General features: G+C 41.1%; 1 protein-coding gene across 1 annotated transcript; it reads right to left on the bottom strand.

Annotated features, from left to right (window-relative positions):
* Nucleotides 1–12641: 12641 nt before the first annotated feature.
* Nucleotides 12642–16363, bottom strand: LOC126717897 (gibberellin 2-beta-dioxygenase 6-like). Its single transcript, XM_050419857.1, has 3 exons — nucleotides 15577–16363; nucleotides 14817–15138; nucleotides 12642–13255 (listed from the first exon to the last, which is right to left on the bottom strand). Exons 1-3 carry the CDS (start codon nucleotides 16038–16040, stop codon nucleotides 13025–13027), a joined length of 1017 nt encoding a protein of 338 aa, XP_050275814.1. The 5' UTR covers nucleotides 16041–16363; the 3' UTR covers nucleotides 12642–13024.
* Between the last annotated feature and the right edge of the window lie 1833 nt (nucleotides 16364–18196).

Raw genomic sequence — 18196 nt, 5'->3', positions numbered from 1 at the left:
TCCTTTGGGTGGTGATATATGTATCATTTTGGTTTACTTTGGTGATGAGCTTATCTATTATTTTTAATACCAACTTATCAAAAAAAAAAAAAAATCTATTATTTTTATGGAGTAGGGGGCCGGATCACATACTGGGCCTTGGGCCTTGTCCGAGGAGGTAAGTGATCCGAAGACAAGTAAGAAGTACAAATTGTTTTGAGTCAGACTTTACGAGCAGAGCATGGAATTGGAGGTTGTCCGAGGAGGAGTGTCTCCTCGAACTGACTCAGAGTGGGTCAAACACCAGACCTAATGATCAAAGCTACCCCCTAGGATGCATCGGTGACAAGGATGTACTCCCGAAACGTGTAAGAGAGAAGAAAACCCCAAAAGAAAAAAAATAATATATCTTAAGGAAAGCTGCTACTACCGCATTAAATGCACAACAACTACTTTTCTGGTCGCATTTATGTGGAGAAGACCCCTGAACAGTAATGTCTTGGCAATCGCAACTCACAGAAAGCCAAGGATGGTGCCAGATGGGACATGTACTCAAGTAAAGGTTCAGATGGCTAACAAGTGTAAGATCAAGATGGTCTGGGGAGGACTATATAATGTGAAAAACTCTCCATGAAACAGGAGAGAAAAAACTGTAATAAAATCTGTCATAAAGCTTTAAGTACAGAATATCTGAGAATCAGCGTCCTCGGACCAGTTCGAGAGCATTATTCTTTAATAGACTTTTGTTATCTTTTTCTTTTTGGCATCAAAACCCATTCTTTTGCCACTTGGTTCACAGGAGCCTAGTCCCCCAACCCATTCTCTACAAATTTAATTGTGTTGGGTTGCTTTAGGCTTAAGTTTCCACATCTGTTGGGCTAAAAGTTCAAATCAGGTCCTTATAGCTGGTGTCGTCTATGGGAAGGGGAATACTTGAGTGTTGGTGAGCTCAACGTTCAACCATGGCAGATTCAAATCCACGACAGGCAAAATCCATAGGATCCCAACGTCAAAATCCTTTCGTCAACCTTAAGTGGAGAAGGGATCGAGAAAGGAGTGTGCATAGTGCCCGGACCGGAAGAAGCCAGTCACATGGAAAGGATCATCTCTCTCAAGAAGAGAATACCAGAGCACTACAATTAGAAGTTGACCAGTTGAAGAGAAAGTTGTGCCATGTATAGCGAAGGCGAGCTTCCCCTAGCCTAGACGCCTCCCCTGACGGTGAAAAGGATGGTAGTTACAGACGAAGGTCTAACACCTTTCCCAGTGAGTCTTTCTCCTACGAAGAGGAGCCCTACCACAAGCGTAGACACAAGAGCCCCCCTCGAAAAGGCGTGGGAAACGACACTATGAGCAAGGCGTTGGATCAAATCTCCAGGTCGCCGTTCACACGAAGAATTGAACAAGCAGAATTCCGTCGGCGGTTCACTCAGCCCACGTTCACCATGTATAATGGCAAGACAGATCTCGTAGAGCATGTGAGCCATTTCAATCAGAGAATAACCGTCCATTCTAGAGACGAAGCCTTGATGTGTAAGGTCTTCCCATCCAACCTAGGACCCGTAGCAATGAGATGGTTTAACAGCCTGAAGCCCGATTCCATAAACTCTTTTAAGGAACTCACCCAGGCATTTGGTTCTCGCTTCATCACCTGCAGCAGAGTCCCTCGACCCCTATCATCCCTGCTATCCTTGAGTATAAGAGAGGGAGAGACCCTAAAGACATACTCGGACAGATATTGGGAGATGTACAATGAAATGGACGGTAATCCCTTAGGAGAGGAGGGATTTAAGGTTGGACTGATACAGTAACAACTGGTTGCGAAGAGATTTTGCTGGTCAGGCAGGGTCTATCAACGCTTAAGCAGTCAATACAGTGTTCTGAGAACCAGTGCACTAGGTTCTGGAGAAGGTTAAAAATGAACTGTTCTTCAAATGGCCAAACAAGATGGCTGGAAACCCCCTGAAACGAATCCAGAACCTTTATTGCCATTACCATCAAGACCAATGGTACATTACAGAGGACTGCAGGAATTTATGGGACCATTTAGACCAGCTGGTACGAGAAGGGAAGCTGAAACATCTGTTGCACCACACCTTCAAGAGTGAACTCCTAACAGAGCATGGCTTAAGGAAGTCCCCAACGGGAAAACCTGTTGCCAATCTACGCCAACTCATGGACCGTATTGACAAGTATAAGAAGGTCGAGGAGGACCAGCAAATGGGTAAAGGAAAGGATAAGGTTATCCTTTAGGAAAGGAGGGATTTCAGGTTGGACTGATACAGTAACAGCCGGCCGCAAAGAGATTTTGCTGGTCAGGCAGGGTCTACCAACGCTCAAGTGGTCAATGCAGTGTTCCAAGAATTGGTGCACCAGGTTCTGAAGAAGGTTAAAAACGAACCATTCTTCAAATGACCAAATAAGATGGTTGGAAACCCCCTAAGACGAAACCAGAACCTTTATTGCCATTACCATCAGGACCAAGGGTACACTACAGAGGACTGCAGGAATTTATGGGACCATTTAGACCACCTGGTATGAGAAAGGAAGCTGAAACATCTGTTGCACCACACCAATAGTCGAGGGGGTCAAACAAATTCGGAACCTAGGAGGGATGATTCTTCGAGGCCACCCTTGGGAACGATCAATGCCATCTTCGTCGCTCTCAGTAGAACCGATTCCTGCCCTTCTAGAGTAATGTCCGTAGCTCGACTTCTCGCTGAAAGCTCCGATCCAAAGCCTAAAAGAGCCAGAGTGGAAATTCGACCGATTCTGGGCTTCTAGAACGAGGACAAGATTGGAACCATCCAACCCAATGATGATACTCTTGTGGTCACACTCAGGATAGGAGGGTATAACGTAAAAAGAGTGTTGGTAGACTAGGGTAGCGCTGTCAAGGTCATGTATCTTGACCTGTACAAGGGGCTGGGATTGAAACCCGAGGACCTGACAACCTACAATTCCCCTCTGATTAGTTTCGAGGGGAAGACTGTCATTCCAAATGGTTAGATTAGACTACCCATACAGACTGGTTCATCGTGGTGGAGGTGAACTTCATCGTGGTGGATGCCTACTCCCCTTACACGGCTATTGTGGTCAAGCCCTGGCTCCATGCTCTGGAAGCCATTTCATCCACCCTGCACCAAAAAGTGAAATACCCCTTAGGGGGTCGCATTAAAGAAATTGTGGGGAACCAACCTGTGGCTCGGCAATGCCTTATGGTCGCCATCCCACGGCAGCACGAAACTAGTTCCTCGACCACTGCCGAAAGGGGCTTATAGCAATCAAAAACTTCGGAGCCGCCATCCCCTGAATTAGATGAAGAGCCCAAATGCGAGGATTTGGAAAAATTTATCATAGGTGGTGATCCAGAGAGGTTCTTTCAGGTCGGGGCTCAACTACCCCCTCATGAGAATGAGGAGCTGCTAGTATTCCTTAAAAGAAATATTGATGTGTTTATTTGGAATGCTTATGAGGCTCCGGGGGTGGATCCAGATATTATCTGCCATCACCTAAACGTTAACCCATCCATTATTCCCAAGAAACAATCGCCTTGGCGCCCGTCCAAAGAACATGCAGATGCTATCAGGGAAGATGTGATGAAACTTAAAAAGACAGGGGCTGTCAAGGAGGTCTTTTACCCCGAATGATTGGCTAACACCGTAGTAGTGAAGAAGAAAAGCGGGAAGTGGCGAGTATGTGTGGACTTCATGGATCTGAATAAGGCCTTCCCAAAAGATCCCTTCTCTATGCCTCGAATAGACCAATTGGTAGATGCAACGATCAGCCATTCTTGGATGAGCTTCTTAGATGCCTTTCAAGGGTATCATCAGATGCCACTCGCCTTGGATGATCAAGAGAAAACAACATTTGTCACTCCCATTGGAACTACCACTATAAGGTGATGCCATTCGGCTTAAAGAACGTAGGGTCAAACATAGTGACTCATCGGGGTATCGAGGTCAACCTTGATTAAATCAAAGCCATTAATAGTTTACAACCACCCCGGAATCCTAAAGAGGTCCAGAAGCTTACCAGAATGGCTGCTTCCCTGAATCGATTTATTTCCCGGTCGGCGGATAGGTGCAGACCTTTCTTCCTCTTGATGAAAAGGTGGAAAGAATTTGAATGGATTGAAGAGTGTGCGCTGGCTTTCCAACAACTTAAAGAGTATCTATTGCAGCCGCCTATCATGTCTAGTCCTGAGGTGGATGAGGTCCTATTCGCATACATTGCTGTGGCCCCTCATACCGTAAGTTTGGTATTGTTGTGAGTTGACAATGGTGTATAACGGTCAGTTTACTACGTAAGCAAATCATTACATGAGGCTGAGGTTCGGTATCTACCACTAGAAAAGGCCGTCTTAGTAGTGGTGCTGGGCACACGAAAGCTTCCCTTTTACTTCCAAGCGCATACAGTTGTCACCTTGACTCAACTTCCACTTAAAGCTGTGCTTCGAAGTGCTAATTACACAGGGAGGATTGCTAAATGGGGGACGATCCTAGGGGCTTTTGATATCAAATACATGCTCCGTACCTTCGTCAAGGGCCAGGTTCTTATGGACCTGGTGGTCGAGTTCGCCGAACCCCCATCAGAAGAAGTGACAGAAGCGCAACACATGGATGGAAAATCGGTTGGTGTGATCTCCTAATAGGGCCCACTATCCTAGAAAGTGTACGTCGATGGCGCGGCAAACCAAAAGAGGTCCGGGGTAGGAATAGTATTAATATCCCCCGAGAAGATCACTATTAAGAAATCGCTGAGACTGAGATTTTCGGCCACGAATAACGAGGCTGAATATGAGGCCCTGCTAATGGGAATGGCCATGGTTCAGAAAATGGGTGGGAAGGCGATAGAGATGTTCTCAAACTTGAGATTAGTCGTTAGCCAAGTAAAAGGGGAACTTCAAGCAAGGGACGAAAGAATGCAGAGGTACTTAAGTCAGGTGGGGCACCTACGGTCAGGAATTAAATCTTTCAGCTTGTTGTACATCCCTAGAAGTGGAAACACCCATGCTGATTTCCTGGCCACGCTTGCTACTTCCTCGGCACAAGGTCTTCCTTGGGGAAGATTTGTACAAACCAGTAGGGATGGAGAGAGAAATGATCCATGTTCACTAAGTCAAGGTGGGGCCTAGCTGGATGGACCCCATAATATCATTCTTGAAGGACGACACCTTGCCCGAGGAAAAGTCAGAAGCAGTAAAGGTGCGTAGGAAGACTCCTCTGTTTTGGTTGTCCAAGGACCAAAAATTATACAAACGCTTGTTTTCCGGGCCCTACTTACTGTGCATACACCCTGAAGCAACAAAATTACTACTGGAAGAGTTACACGAGGGAATCTCTGGGAACCCCAATGGAGGTAGATTTTTGGCGCACAGGGCAATCACTCAAGGCTACTGGTGGCCAAAAATGCAGAAGGAGGCACAGGAATACGAAAAATAATGCGATCAATGTCAAAGGTTCGCGCCGAACATGCATCAGCTGGGAGGAGCCCTTAATCTTGTCTAGCCCTTGGCCGTTCACACAATAGGGCTTAGACATCGTGGGACCTTTTCCCAAAGCGGCAGGAAACAAGAGATACCTGCTAGTCGGCATGGACTACTTCACCAAATGGGTTGAAGTCGAGCCTTTGGCAAACATCAGGGATGTAGACGCCAAGAAGTTTGTTTGGAAAAACATTGTCACCTGATTTGGAATCCCTTATACCCTCATCTCGGACAACAGCCTCCAATTCGATAGCAAATCTTTTAGGAGATACTGCTGTGACTTAGGAATCAAGAATAGATACTCTACCCCAGCCTATCCCTAGGGAAATGGTCAAGTCGAGGCTGTTACCAAGACCATAGTGAATGGACTCAAGAAAAGGCTGGACGACGCAAAGGGAAAATGGGTGGAAGAACTGCCACATGTCCTCTGGACATATCGAACCACGCTTCACAGATCCACCAGGGAAACCCCCTTCTCAATGACATACGACGCTAAGGCGGTTATTCCTTTGGAAAATGGTTTCCCTATACTAAGGACTAGCTCTTTTAATCAGAGCAATAATGGTGAATTACTAGAAAATAGTTTAGACTTTATTCAAGAAAGGAGGAGAACGCAATGGTTCAATTGGCGTACTACCAACATAAGCTCAAACAAGGTTACGACGCCAACGTGAAGCTAAGGCCATTGGCGCTGGGCGATTTGGTGTTAAAGAAGGTCCTAGGCACTGCAAAGAACCCAGCATGGGGAAAGTTAGGACCCAATTGGGAAGGACCGTTCTGCATCACCTCAGTAGCTGGTATAGAAGCATATTATTTAGAAGACTTAGATGAGCATGTAATACCACGCCCTTGAAATGTAAACAACCTGAAAATGTATTACTATTAATGAAAGTTTTCTTTGCCAGTACGTCCATTCATTGCATAAGTGCGTTGCTCTTCCTTTACAAGTGTTTAAACAAAACCTTAGTCATGCTTGATGTCCTTGGACCAGATGCTATTTAGAAATTAACACTATGTCATCATTTTTATAAGTGTTTAAACAGAACCTTAGTCATGCCTGATGTCCTCGGACTAAATGCTATGGGGAAATTAACACTATATCATCATTTTTATAAGTGTTTAAATAGAACTTTAATCATGCCTGATGTTTTCGGACCAGATGCTATGGGGAAATTAACACTATGTCATCGTTTTTATAAGTGTTTAAATAGAACCTTAGTCATGCTTGATGTTCTCGGACCATATGCTATGGGGGAATTAACACTATGTCATCATTTTTGTAAGTGTTTAAACAAAACCTTAGTCATGCCTGATATCCTCGGACCAGATGTTATGGGGAAATTAACACTATGTCATCATATTTATACTCATAGGAAGAAATTCATATCCAATGGAATATTTACTCCCTTTTCTACTCTACTTTCACTAAAGTATATATTCATCTTCATTAATATCAACCTTCGGTACAGAAGGGACAGTTCTCGATACAAATGTGTGATAAACCTGTTTGTTGCTGGTACATTATCGAATCACTTAACTTGCTGGCATTAAGTTATTATTAGCTTCTAATAAAGACAAATAGAAACTATGCAATGCCTCTTATAATACTAATAAGTTAGGGAACGCATAAAGTAAAGATACTAGAGGTATAAAAAAAAGAAAAAAAGAAAAAAAAAGTAGTCTATTCATTAATCAAAGGTGGGTACATTACAAATACTGGTAAAAGCCACACTCAAAAAAAAAAAAAAAAAAAAGGAAAGAGAAAAATCCTATAACTACTTCTTTGTAGATTGAGTGCCCTTTCCAAAATCAATGGGCTTGAGCTTGGCATCCCCAGCGTCAGACTTTGACTCAACTACTTTGGCCTTGGAAACCATGTCCTTGATGGTCAGGGAATCCTCGACAGGGACATCCTTGGCCGAGGATAGGACCTCTTTACCCTTCCTAACTACCCCCATGGGAATCTCAGCACCCCCAACAAGGACCTGAGTATCAGAAACCTGCTCAGGAGGAGGGAGGGACAAGATAACGGTCAGAGGTAGGTCAGTTGGAGCTTCTTTGATGACTTTCGAGAAGAATACACTCTTAGCTTTCCTTAGCTCGAAGTCTGGAGGGACCCTCGCACGGTTGAGTGCCTCTACCCACGTCTCGGAGCAATAATCCTTGCATACTTTAGCTACCTCTTTGGCCAGCCTCTTTTTAGCGTCTTTCATCCCACGCTCGTAGGCGGCTTCCTTCGCAGCCTTAGCTGCTTCCCTAGCCACCTCGGTTGCCTCCTTAGCCTTCTGTAGCTCTGCCTTTAGACTCAGAACAGTGGCTTTCTCAGTGGCCAGGTTCACCTTTGTTGTGTAGAGCAGTTTGCGTTGATCCTTGGCCTGGGCCTTAGCACTTTTTAGCCCCGCTAGCGCACTGTTACGCTCATGCTTTGACACTTTTAGCTTTTCGGCCAACTGCGTTTTCTCTTCTTTCATGGCCCCGAGAGCCTTCTCAACATCATGCCAAGACTGGGACTCAACATCAATCTGCTATTCGTATTCCGGACCTATTCCTTGGCCACGTAAACCTGTTGTGTGACCTGAATGACAATAACAAAGGAATCACGTATACAAAATGACGGTAGCAGCACTGAAATATGAAGATGCTTCCTATCACTTTGTTCAGAAAAATGGAAAATTAACTTACCATGGCAAGGTCCCTCTTTAATGACATGAAGAGCTCCAGTTGCCGAGTATGTCTGAGAGCCTCCATGTCCCGGGGGAGTAGAAGAGGCTGCTCTAGAGCTTGGGCCAGATGGGCCACCTAACCTCTCTGGGATTCCCAGATAGTGGCATCCTTGGGGATTTGAGCTCCGTCCAGCTCTATCCGCGGAGCCCATGTGCGTTGTGGTAGACGCACTTCGACGTCCTCCCTGCTGTCAAAGGAGGTGGCCCTCTAATCCCTAGGGTCTTAGTCTTCTGCTATTTGGTGCCCTTTGAGTGGGCTACCTCACCTTCCTCCAATTCGGGTGCTGTCCTCTTCTTCTTCGGATCTTGCGTAGTCGGCAGTCCGAGATCAGCGGGAGGAGGAGGAGGGGAAGATTAGCAGGATTTTGGGTCTTGGGGGCATCTTTCGAAGTTCCCCTCTTGTTCTTGTTGGCCATTAAGCCTTTTAAGCTCGGTCTTCTCTTTGAGTCCATCTTTCTTCTCTCCTCTGAGCTTGTATCAACCTCAGCAACCATTATCCCGGGTTGGAGAGCCGCGGAGTGTCTGTAGGACTCGGTTTCAAAATCCGAGAGCTGCACGGGCCTTTTCGATACCCCTTCTTCCCCTTCGAAGTGGAACTGGTCTATCTCCTCTTCCAATGATAAGCGCGAGGATGCAATTTCCTCATCCGCTGCAGCTGCTGCTTCGAAAGGGACTTGTTGTAAAGGTATTATGAGTGGAGGAGGGATTTGTTGAACTGGTAATATGACCGGGGAAATGTCGTCTCGGGCCAGGAAATTCGGCTTTGACACGTCTATACAGTTTATCCGAGGGTCTCCAGCTCTGATTGCGTGAGCAACCTCCTAAAAGATCTTTGAAATGGGGTCGAAACCAAGGATCAAATGGACAGCTCACAACTGTCGGTCCTTGCTCACAAAAATCTCTGATTGGAGTAGGTAGTTGAGAGCCACGACGTTAGTAAGACTGAGCCGAGGAGCGACTTGCCTCCTATCTGTAGAAACAACGAAGAAACCAAACTCAATTAGATAATTGAAGCCTACTTTCAATGGAAAGAAAAACGGAGGACATGAGTGAGGTTAAAAAATCTAAGTCTTTTGCTAAGGAACCTAACTCTAAGGTATCCCACTTGTCTTTCTCTCTTGGGTTGGGCAGTGGAGACCATCGTGCCACACCCCTGAAGCGATGAGGTAGTCATCTTTCATTCCTTTGTTGGATTTAGGGAGGCACGAGATAAGCCTGACAATGGCCGACCTCGACTTGAGGTAAAACCTTTCGTCAGCTTGTGAGTGACACTCGTACATATGGACCACGTCGTGCCATGTGAGCCCAAGTTTAAGATACTCGTTAAGAGCATCGACATAGCCTAGGATCCTAAACATATTGGGTGCGCACTAATGGGGACACAGCCTATGGTTTACGAGGTAGTCTCGGGTTATCCTACCCATGGGAAGGGTCATCCCCCCTTTTATGAAGGCTATTATAGGAATGACCACTTCCCCCACCTCTCTGTGTGTAACGATTTGTTTTAAGGAACAATATCGTAGGCCAACCCCATGGGGTATACGGTATCTTTGCTTAAAATCTTCTATTTTTGCGGGAGAATCTACTAGGCTCTCAAATCTACCCATTTGGACAACCTAAGGTGGAATAATTGGGTTTCGTAAGTGAGGAAATAAGAAATAGCAGTCCAAGGAGACTGACCAAGGGGAAGGAGTATTAAAAAAAAATGTATATGTAGAAAAAAGAACGTATACTAATTTTTGATACCTTTGAAAAACTTTTCGAGAATCTCTTAAGGAAAGAGGGGTGAAAGGCTGTGCGACTTAAAGAGTTGTTAAGAACTTAATTGTTTGAGATCTTTGGAAACCTGAAGACTTGTGAAAATGGAGGAAAGGCCTCTCCATACGCTTTATATAGGGAGCGAAAACAAGCAGTAAGAATTATCCCGCCCAAAATTCCAGGGAAGAATTCAACCATTGGATCTGTGCCTTATCGTTGGATCCAGGGAACAAAGCGCCGCCTGGAGCAATTAATGACACTTCGTGGGCTTCGAAACGTTAGGTGCAATTAATGGGGCACCTAAAACAGTGCCCTCGCGTGTGCTAATCAAGTAGTGAACTGATGTAACTTTTTAAAGATCAAAACCCCACTTTTCTCCTCGGATGAGGGGGAGAAAAACTGGAGTTTTGAGGGGCTATTTTGGGGTAGGGGGTCGAATCACATACTGGGCCTTGGGCCCTGTTTGAGGAGGTAAGTGATCCGAAGACAAGCAAGCAGTACAAATTGTTGAGTCAGACTGTACGAGCAGAGCATGGAATTGGAGGTTGTCCGAGGAGAAGTGTCTCCTCGGACCAACTCAGAATGGGTCAAACACTAGACCTAATGATCAAAGCTACCCCCCAGGATGCATCGGTGACAAGGACGTACCCTCGAAACGTGCAAGAGAGAAGAAAACCCCAAAAGAAAAATATAATATATTTGAAGGAAAGTTGCTACCACTGCATTAAATGCACCACAGCTACTTTTCTGGCCGCATTTATGTGGAGAAGACCCTTGAATAGTAATGCCTTGGCAATTGCAACTCATAGAAAGCCAAGGACGGTGCTAGATGGGACAGATACTCAAGTAAGGGTTCAGATGGCCAACAAGTGTAAATCATGATGGTCCAGGGAGGACTATATATCGTGAAAAACCCTCCATGAAACAGGAGAGAAAAAACTGTAATGAAATCTGTCATAAAGCTTTAAGTACAGAATATCTGAGAATCAGCGTCCTCGGACTAGTCCGAGAGCATTATTCTTTAACAGACTTTTGTTATCTTTTTCTTTTTGGCATTAAAACCCATTCTTCTGCCACTTGGTTCACAGGAGCCCGGTCCCCCAATCCATTCTCTACAAATTTAATTATGTTAGGCTGTTTTGGGCTTAAGTCCACATATCCGTTGGGCTAGAAGTTCAAATCAGGTCCTTACAATTTTTAATGCTTGAGTGGTTTTTTTTTTTATTTCAACAAATATTTTAAAAAATATATATCCACCCATCCCTCATTCATCATATAAGACTAGTTTGGGTTCCCCCTTACAATTTTGGTATCACAACCCCATTTGGCAATTCAATTGTCTCAGTGGCGGTTGGATCTATTGGTTACCAATGGTTGTTGAACAACCCTAAATATGCAAACATAGAATATCTTTTTGATTGTTACAAAGGCGATTAAGAACAAAATATTTGTTCACTTGTGGCTGTTATTTCATGGAGATCTATTAAGAAAGCAACATTTGCTACTTTTTCAAATCACTGAGAGATTATAACAATTCATGGAAGGAGTCATGAAGCATTTACCAGAGATTGATAACTCAACATATTCAAGAGAAATATGTATTATCCTCAATGAAATATAGTCTAACGACATTATATGAATATAATGTTGTTTGTGTTACACAGATTAGAGTAGGCTATATCAAAGGTGACAAAACAAAACACATTTCACTTAAATTCTTTTAAAAACATGAGCTCCAAAAGTGTGGTGATATTAATGTCAAGCAAATATGATATAATGATGATAGATTTATTCACTAAATCATTACCAACTGTAGTATTAAAAAAGATGTACAACATTGGAATGTAACAATTGAAAAATATGCTCATTATAGACATTGCTTTGCATACTTATGAGGGGTAGTGGAGGATATGTATTGCTTGTACTCTTTGCTATTTTTCCCACTCGCAGGGTTTTCTTTGCAAGCTTTTAATAAAACAATTTTTTTTTTTGAGAGTTTCAACTTATGGCGTCTACTCCTAATGATAAATGGTTCTTTATCATCAGATTAAGATACTAATCAGATTTTGGTGTAAGCGGTGATTGAATCACAGATTTCTTATTTAACCATTAAGACTTTACTAGTTAAACTATCTGGAACTTACAATAAAGCAATCTTAAAGTATTAAAAAAGACAAAAGAATATTCATTCCCTTTGTCTAGAATTTTTTTCCCACTAGATTTTTCTTTAACAAGGTTTTGATAAGACATTTTTTGGTAAGTGGTCATCCGAGAATGATATATGACAAGTGGATACTGCCATTTAGTGCGGCATTAAGTGCTGCCTATGTGGCCAATCTTAGGTTGGCTTAACTTTTAAACTTGAATATAAACGAAGTATGGAGATTATATGCATTCAAGGAGATATAATATTGTATGGATGGACTTTTTCAAAAAAAAAAAAAAAAATTGTATGGATGGCGATTTGAACAGAGAAGTTGATATATTTTCTCATCTTTATTTTTCTTTATATTGTTTTTTTTTCTTTTTTATTTTACAACAATGTGATTGACACTGGCATATCAGCGTCCAACCTATAATAATAAAAGAGAGAGGAAAAATATTCTATTTTATTTAGCTATCCTTGAAATGTAGACACTGGAAATTATTAAAAAAAAAAAAAAAAAGACCTTCTCTTGAATACAAGAGATAAATAACAAACACCACGTGCAGTACTGTTGTATTCTCTTGGAGCAAACAGGAAAATAAAAGCACTGCTCTATTGTCTCTCTCTTCTTCTTCCTTTTTTTTTTTTATAATAGAAAATTTTAAAATGGTATTGTATATTTAGGAACTTATAACGTATATAGGTGGTGGGATATAGGGTTTTTGGCATCAATATAAACGTGTAATCTAGATTGTTCCTGGTACTTAAAAAAAAAAAAAAAAATTTAATTTTGTGTATCCAAATTCCAAAAGCGTTGGATATAGTGTTTGACTTGACTCCTTGTGCTGCAGTGATGTCCTGATTGTACTCTCTCTCTCTCTCTCTCTCTCTCTCTCTCTCTATATATATATATATATATATATATATGTCCTAAACAAGAAATCTTGGAAGGCCTACTTTATAGCCGGTTTTTTTGACATCTTCTTGAACTTGGCTCCTGTATTCTCCGAAAGTGAACTTCCTATATATTGAAGGTTCTCTGCAACTCCCAATTAAAGAATCATAGGAAGGGCAAAGGAAGTAAGCTATAGAATATCTTTCGGTCGTCCTATTAGCCATCACCTTGTGCTCCACGCTTTTATAAACATCATTGCTCCATGCCTGTAATTTCAATTTTTAGTTACCACATGGGAATTAATTTTTTTTAACTATCAAATGTTATAAATTAATAGAAAGTGGCTTGGTTCGGTCCATCCCTGCCACAAACCTTTAAAGCTTAGTTTGAGAGAGTAGAGATGGACGCATGACCAGACCAATTACAGGTATAAGAGCAACCATATCAGTGGTTAAAAAGTTTTGCAAAATACAAAAAATAGCTTATTTTACACATTTTGACCAGAAAAACACCCACATCAATAGGTGTAAAATTGTGCATAAATGCATAAGTGCTACAGTAATTGTGTATATATGCACGGTTGCTGTAACTCTTCTATACATTATTTTAATATTATTTCTCTCCCCTCACATTCTGTCTTCCCCTGATTCTCTCTCTCTCTCTCTCTCTCTCTCTCTTCACACATTTTGACCAGAAGAAATCCACATCAATAGATGTAAAATTGTGCATAAATGCATAAGTGCTACAGTAACCTTTATGTATGCATGGTTACTGTAGCTTTTCTATACATTATTTTAGTATTATTTTTTTTTTTCTCTCTCTCTCATAATCTTAGCACCACCACAACATAGACCCAACACCACCACCCACATCGCTGCAACTCAGCACCGTCAAACACCACCACAACCACAACTTGGACACACCATAAAATCAACCAAAAATTAAACAAACCCACACACGATCACACTACAAAATCAATCAAAAATCAAACACACCCACACCCACACACGGACACACCAACAGAGACAGAGAGAGCATTTTTGTGAACTTGTGGCTGTGGGTCATTGATCGGTGATCGTGTATTGTGGATTGGAGAGGTGATTTCATCACCGTTGCCATCGCCACCGTTGCATGTGGATCGGTGCTTGTGGGTTTTGACGGTTATGGTGCTTGTGATGGAGTGTTGACGGAGATCGGTGGTGCTTGTGGGTTTTGATGGTTGTGGTGCTTGTGATAGAGTGTTGATCTGACCGTGAGAGAAAGAAGAAGAAAGAAGAGGAAGAAAAAGAAAGAGGAAACTACAGAGAGATAAGGAAAAGGAAAGAAGAAGAAAGAAGAGGAAGAAGAGGAAGAATAGGAAAAACAAACGGCAGAGATAAAATAATATTAAAAAAAGATTATAAAAATATTATTTATATAAAATTTAGTGTATAATAGATGAGCTGATGTGGGTGTTTTGTAAAAATGATGGTGTAAAATAGAAAAAGTAGGTCTTTGTGTAAAATAGATGGAATCTTTTAGAAGAGCTGATGTGGTTGCTCTAAGCCCATTTAAGCAACTTTATGAGCTAGGATATTACATAGTGATGATAAATTGTTAACGATTGACAATGAAATGATGTTGGTGATAAGCTCATATATGAATCAATAAAAATTTACCAATTTAGATTTGAAATAATATTGTAAATGTAACATTATATAGCATAATAAACACTAGAGTAGATGGAGATTTAAGAACAGACTACAATTATAGTATTCTTAGTAGTAGACACTTTTTTTCAATTATACAAATTTTAGAATATGAAATAAAAATGAAACCAAAATTTACCTGGAAAAGATCTCCAATGTTGACGATTAGAGCATCTTGGTTGGGTTTTACTGCTACCCATTTGGAATCTTTCATGAGTTGAAGCCCACCAACTTGATCTTGATAGAGGATTGTGAGGAAATCACTATCAGTGTGGGGCACTAAGCCAAACATTTCTGGTGATATTGGACATGCTGGGTAGCGGTTCAAGCGAATAAAGCATGTGCTTTCATCACAAATATCTTCAAAAACTCCCGTTTGGTGGCCCAAATTCTCTGCTAGAATCCCTGCTAGTAGCCTAGCTAGTTCTGACATAGCTGCGGCAAATTCCTTCATCACTTCCCTGTTGATAGAAGTGAAAACGAAAGTATAAGCTTGTGCTTTATCCATCTAGTCTATGGCATTTCCATATTGCTCTTGGCAAGTTGAGACGGCCATTAGGTTGTATTTGGAAGCAAATAGAAGGGACCAATTCAGGGTTAAGGAGGCCATGGCCACAGGCTATATAAATTGCTTGCCTGCTTGAGATTGTGTACCAGTATGTTGCAAGTAAAATTATCTTTGTACTCTTGAATCCCATGATTCATTGTATCATTTAAAAAAGTCACATGACTTATTTACAAGTGGATGCTTGTTAGAGTTGCCACGTAGTGGGTAAGAGGAACTTTACTTCAAATTGGAAAATTGTGTCCTATTTGGACATGAATAGATGGAGATAAGAGATAAGCTTTAGTAATAATGTAAAAAAGGTAGATGTTATGTTCAACAAAGAAGTTAGTACCTTAGAGAGCTAAACTCTCCATAGCCAGCTTCTTCTGAAATCTTTGTGAGAGGAATGTGGAAAGCTTCAGACCAAGAGAACTGCTTTGGATAAGTAGCTGTTGGTGTTCCCCACCTGTACGAATTGTTTAGAAGCCCACAAGAAGCTTTACTCTCAAAGGGGGTTTGGAACAACTTCAGTTGCTCTTTCTTCATGGTCCCAAGTAACTCGGGGCTTATCCCGTGGTTCACAACTTGGAAGAATCCCCACTCTGATGAGGCTTTACATATTGCAGTAGAACAAGCTAGCCTCTCCCTTTCATTGTGATGTTTTATTAGAGCAGTGAGGTCTATCAATGGGAGTTGGCATTCTTCCATGACTGGTGCATTCTGTCTTTCATCAAATTCAAGTGCAGGAGGAACTTCAACTGGGTGGCGGAAAAGTGCTCCAAAGTGCTGTAGGAGAGGTGGATTTGGTTCGGTCATTATTACTACTAGTTATAGGCTTAAAGTAGTTAAGTAGCTGGAATTGTTTTAAGAGAAACGAAGCAGCAGTACTGTGAAATTGAGAAATGTTCTTAAGTGTATTTATATGGCTTAGGGGGGAGAGAGTCCAAGGAGAGGCAATGAGGTGAGGACAAAGAGCAGAATGGCAAAGCAAAGAGGAGGAGGGAGGGAGCTTCCAAATGGCAACAATTGTCACAAGGAGAGATTGTTTCTCATTGAAATTGTCCAAGGGGAAGAGGGCCAAGTCTACACAGATTTAAAAGACATGCCAAAAGATGAGCAAGCATAACATAAATCAGCAAAAGAAAGATTTTTACATAACAAAAAGAAGTGGGAAATGATAAAAAAGAATGGATCCAAACCTAATTCATCTTTTGACTTTATTGAAAAGGTCCATTCGACCCTTTCCCTGTCAAATGCCAAATTTGTCCCCCATTTGTGGAATTCTTCTTCTTCTTCGACCGTCACTTCTTTTTATTTTAATCTAAGATTGGTTTGGAAGTAGGAGAATTTGTTTGGGAGCCCTGACCTGTCATACAAATTTGTATTTGGTTGGATGATGTTGATTTTGTTTTAGTCAATTTATTTTATTTATTGTGTCCAAGTACAGTTCTATTAAGAAAAAAGTGAGATGAACCAAATAACTAAACAAAATCAGCTAATGGTCTTGACTCTTGAGATCTTTCATAGTAGTTCAAGCAAAATTGAAGAACCGAAGCTTGATTGCCAATTCATGGCATTGGTCCATATTGGTTCTTCTGAAAGGAAAATTTCTGTTTCTCAAAACAAAAACAAAATAATAATAATAATAATAATAATAAAAGGAGAATCTCTCTCTCTCTCTCAGGTGAGGTGAAACAGAACTGACATGTGTCTTAAAATAGTTAGTTATACATAAATTCTGCGTTTAGTATTGTATTGCTATGTACTGAACAGAAGCCTCACCCAAAAAGAATAACAAGAAAAAGAAAGAAAATAATGCCTATGCAATATATATGCAATATATTCACAAATTGTATATGTAATTGGCCACCGGATTCAATTGTCAACGCTTGGTGTGAAAAATGATTGCATACATTTTCTTTTCCATGTTCATACCGTTTACTCTTGCATTAGAATCTTCAGGTTTCCTGCAATCATTAAAGTAGTCATGTGAACCGATAGATTTTTGACTCCCAACAAACTTCGGCGGAATATACAGTAACGGATTTTGGCTTTTATGATGAAGAATTACATAATGCAAATATTGAAGATAAATACATGAATTACAGAAGAGGGAGAGACGGTGATTCAATTTGCATTTGATAAGGTTCTCCTATCTAAACAAACTGAATAAGTTACAGTAATTCTATAATTCAATATTTTTCATAAATTATTTCACTACTAATATGATTTCTTGTAATTTTAATAAAATCACTTTTACATAGATCCATTACTTACATTACTCTAAGTACTCAATCACTTCAAACTATTTCAGTAATCATGAAAAAAGTTGTGAAAAATCTTGTTGACCATATTTATTTCACGCCTAAATTTTCCCTATGAGCCCTCTAGACTTATTTGGACAAGGAGTCATATCAACTGCATTTCCTGCGGGATAACCAAAGAGGAAGGATCTACTCAATTTGGAAACATTGAAAAGAAAATCTATCTAACAAAAGGTAGTGAATCATCATTTACAATCTTTAGAATTTAGACTCCCCTTTTTCACTCCCAATTTTGACCTATGGGGTAGGACTGGATCCATGATTGATGATATGCCCCGATTGGGCAAAAACAGACAACAATTAATGTGAAAGGACCATTTTTTTCATTTCTTTTAAGTTTTATAATGATATTTAAGACTTCAAATTCTAGAAAATAAATATTGCCTGAACTTTATTTTTGTCAATCATTATGTCTCCAACCACCGAACTCTCTAGTTCAAGTGGAATTTTCCCAAACCTTGTGATCTATTTGGATTGAGAGGAGAGAGAGAGAGGGGAGTAGAATAAAATAGAATGGAATTGACAAAAAACTAACATATTTTTAATTAACTCTACTCTACTCTACTCCCTCTCCTTCCTCTCTCAATCCAAACAAGTCCTTAGAGTTTGGGAGGTTAGGGGTTCAGGTAGTAGTGCAGAAACATTTCT

Source organism: Quercus robur, chromosome 3 (assembly GCF_932294415.1).
Source record: "Quercus robur chromosome 3, dhQueRobu3.1, whole genome shotgun sequence".
NCBI lineage: Eukaryota > Viridiplantae > Streptophyta > Magnoliopsida > Fagales > Fagaceae > Quercus > Quercus robur.
This window is presented reverse-complemented; position numbering and strand designations above follow the sequence as displayed.

Bases quoted from the DNA above. Each gene is read 5' to 3' on its own strand.
- LOC126717897 (XM_050419857.1), bottom strand. From the start codon at position 16,040: ATGACCGAACCAAATCCACCTCTCCTACAGCACTTTGGAGCACTTTTC. The intron at 15,139-15,576 runs GTACTAACTTCT...TTCTATCAACAG, and splicing joins GGAGAGTTTAGCTCTCTAAG to GGAAGTGATGAAGGAATTTG. The intron at 13,256-14,816 runs GTAAATTTTGGT...TTGAAATTACAG, and splicing joins ACATTGGAGATCTTTTCCAG to GCATGGAGCAATGATGTTTA.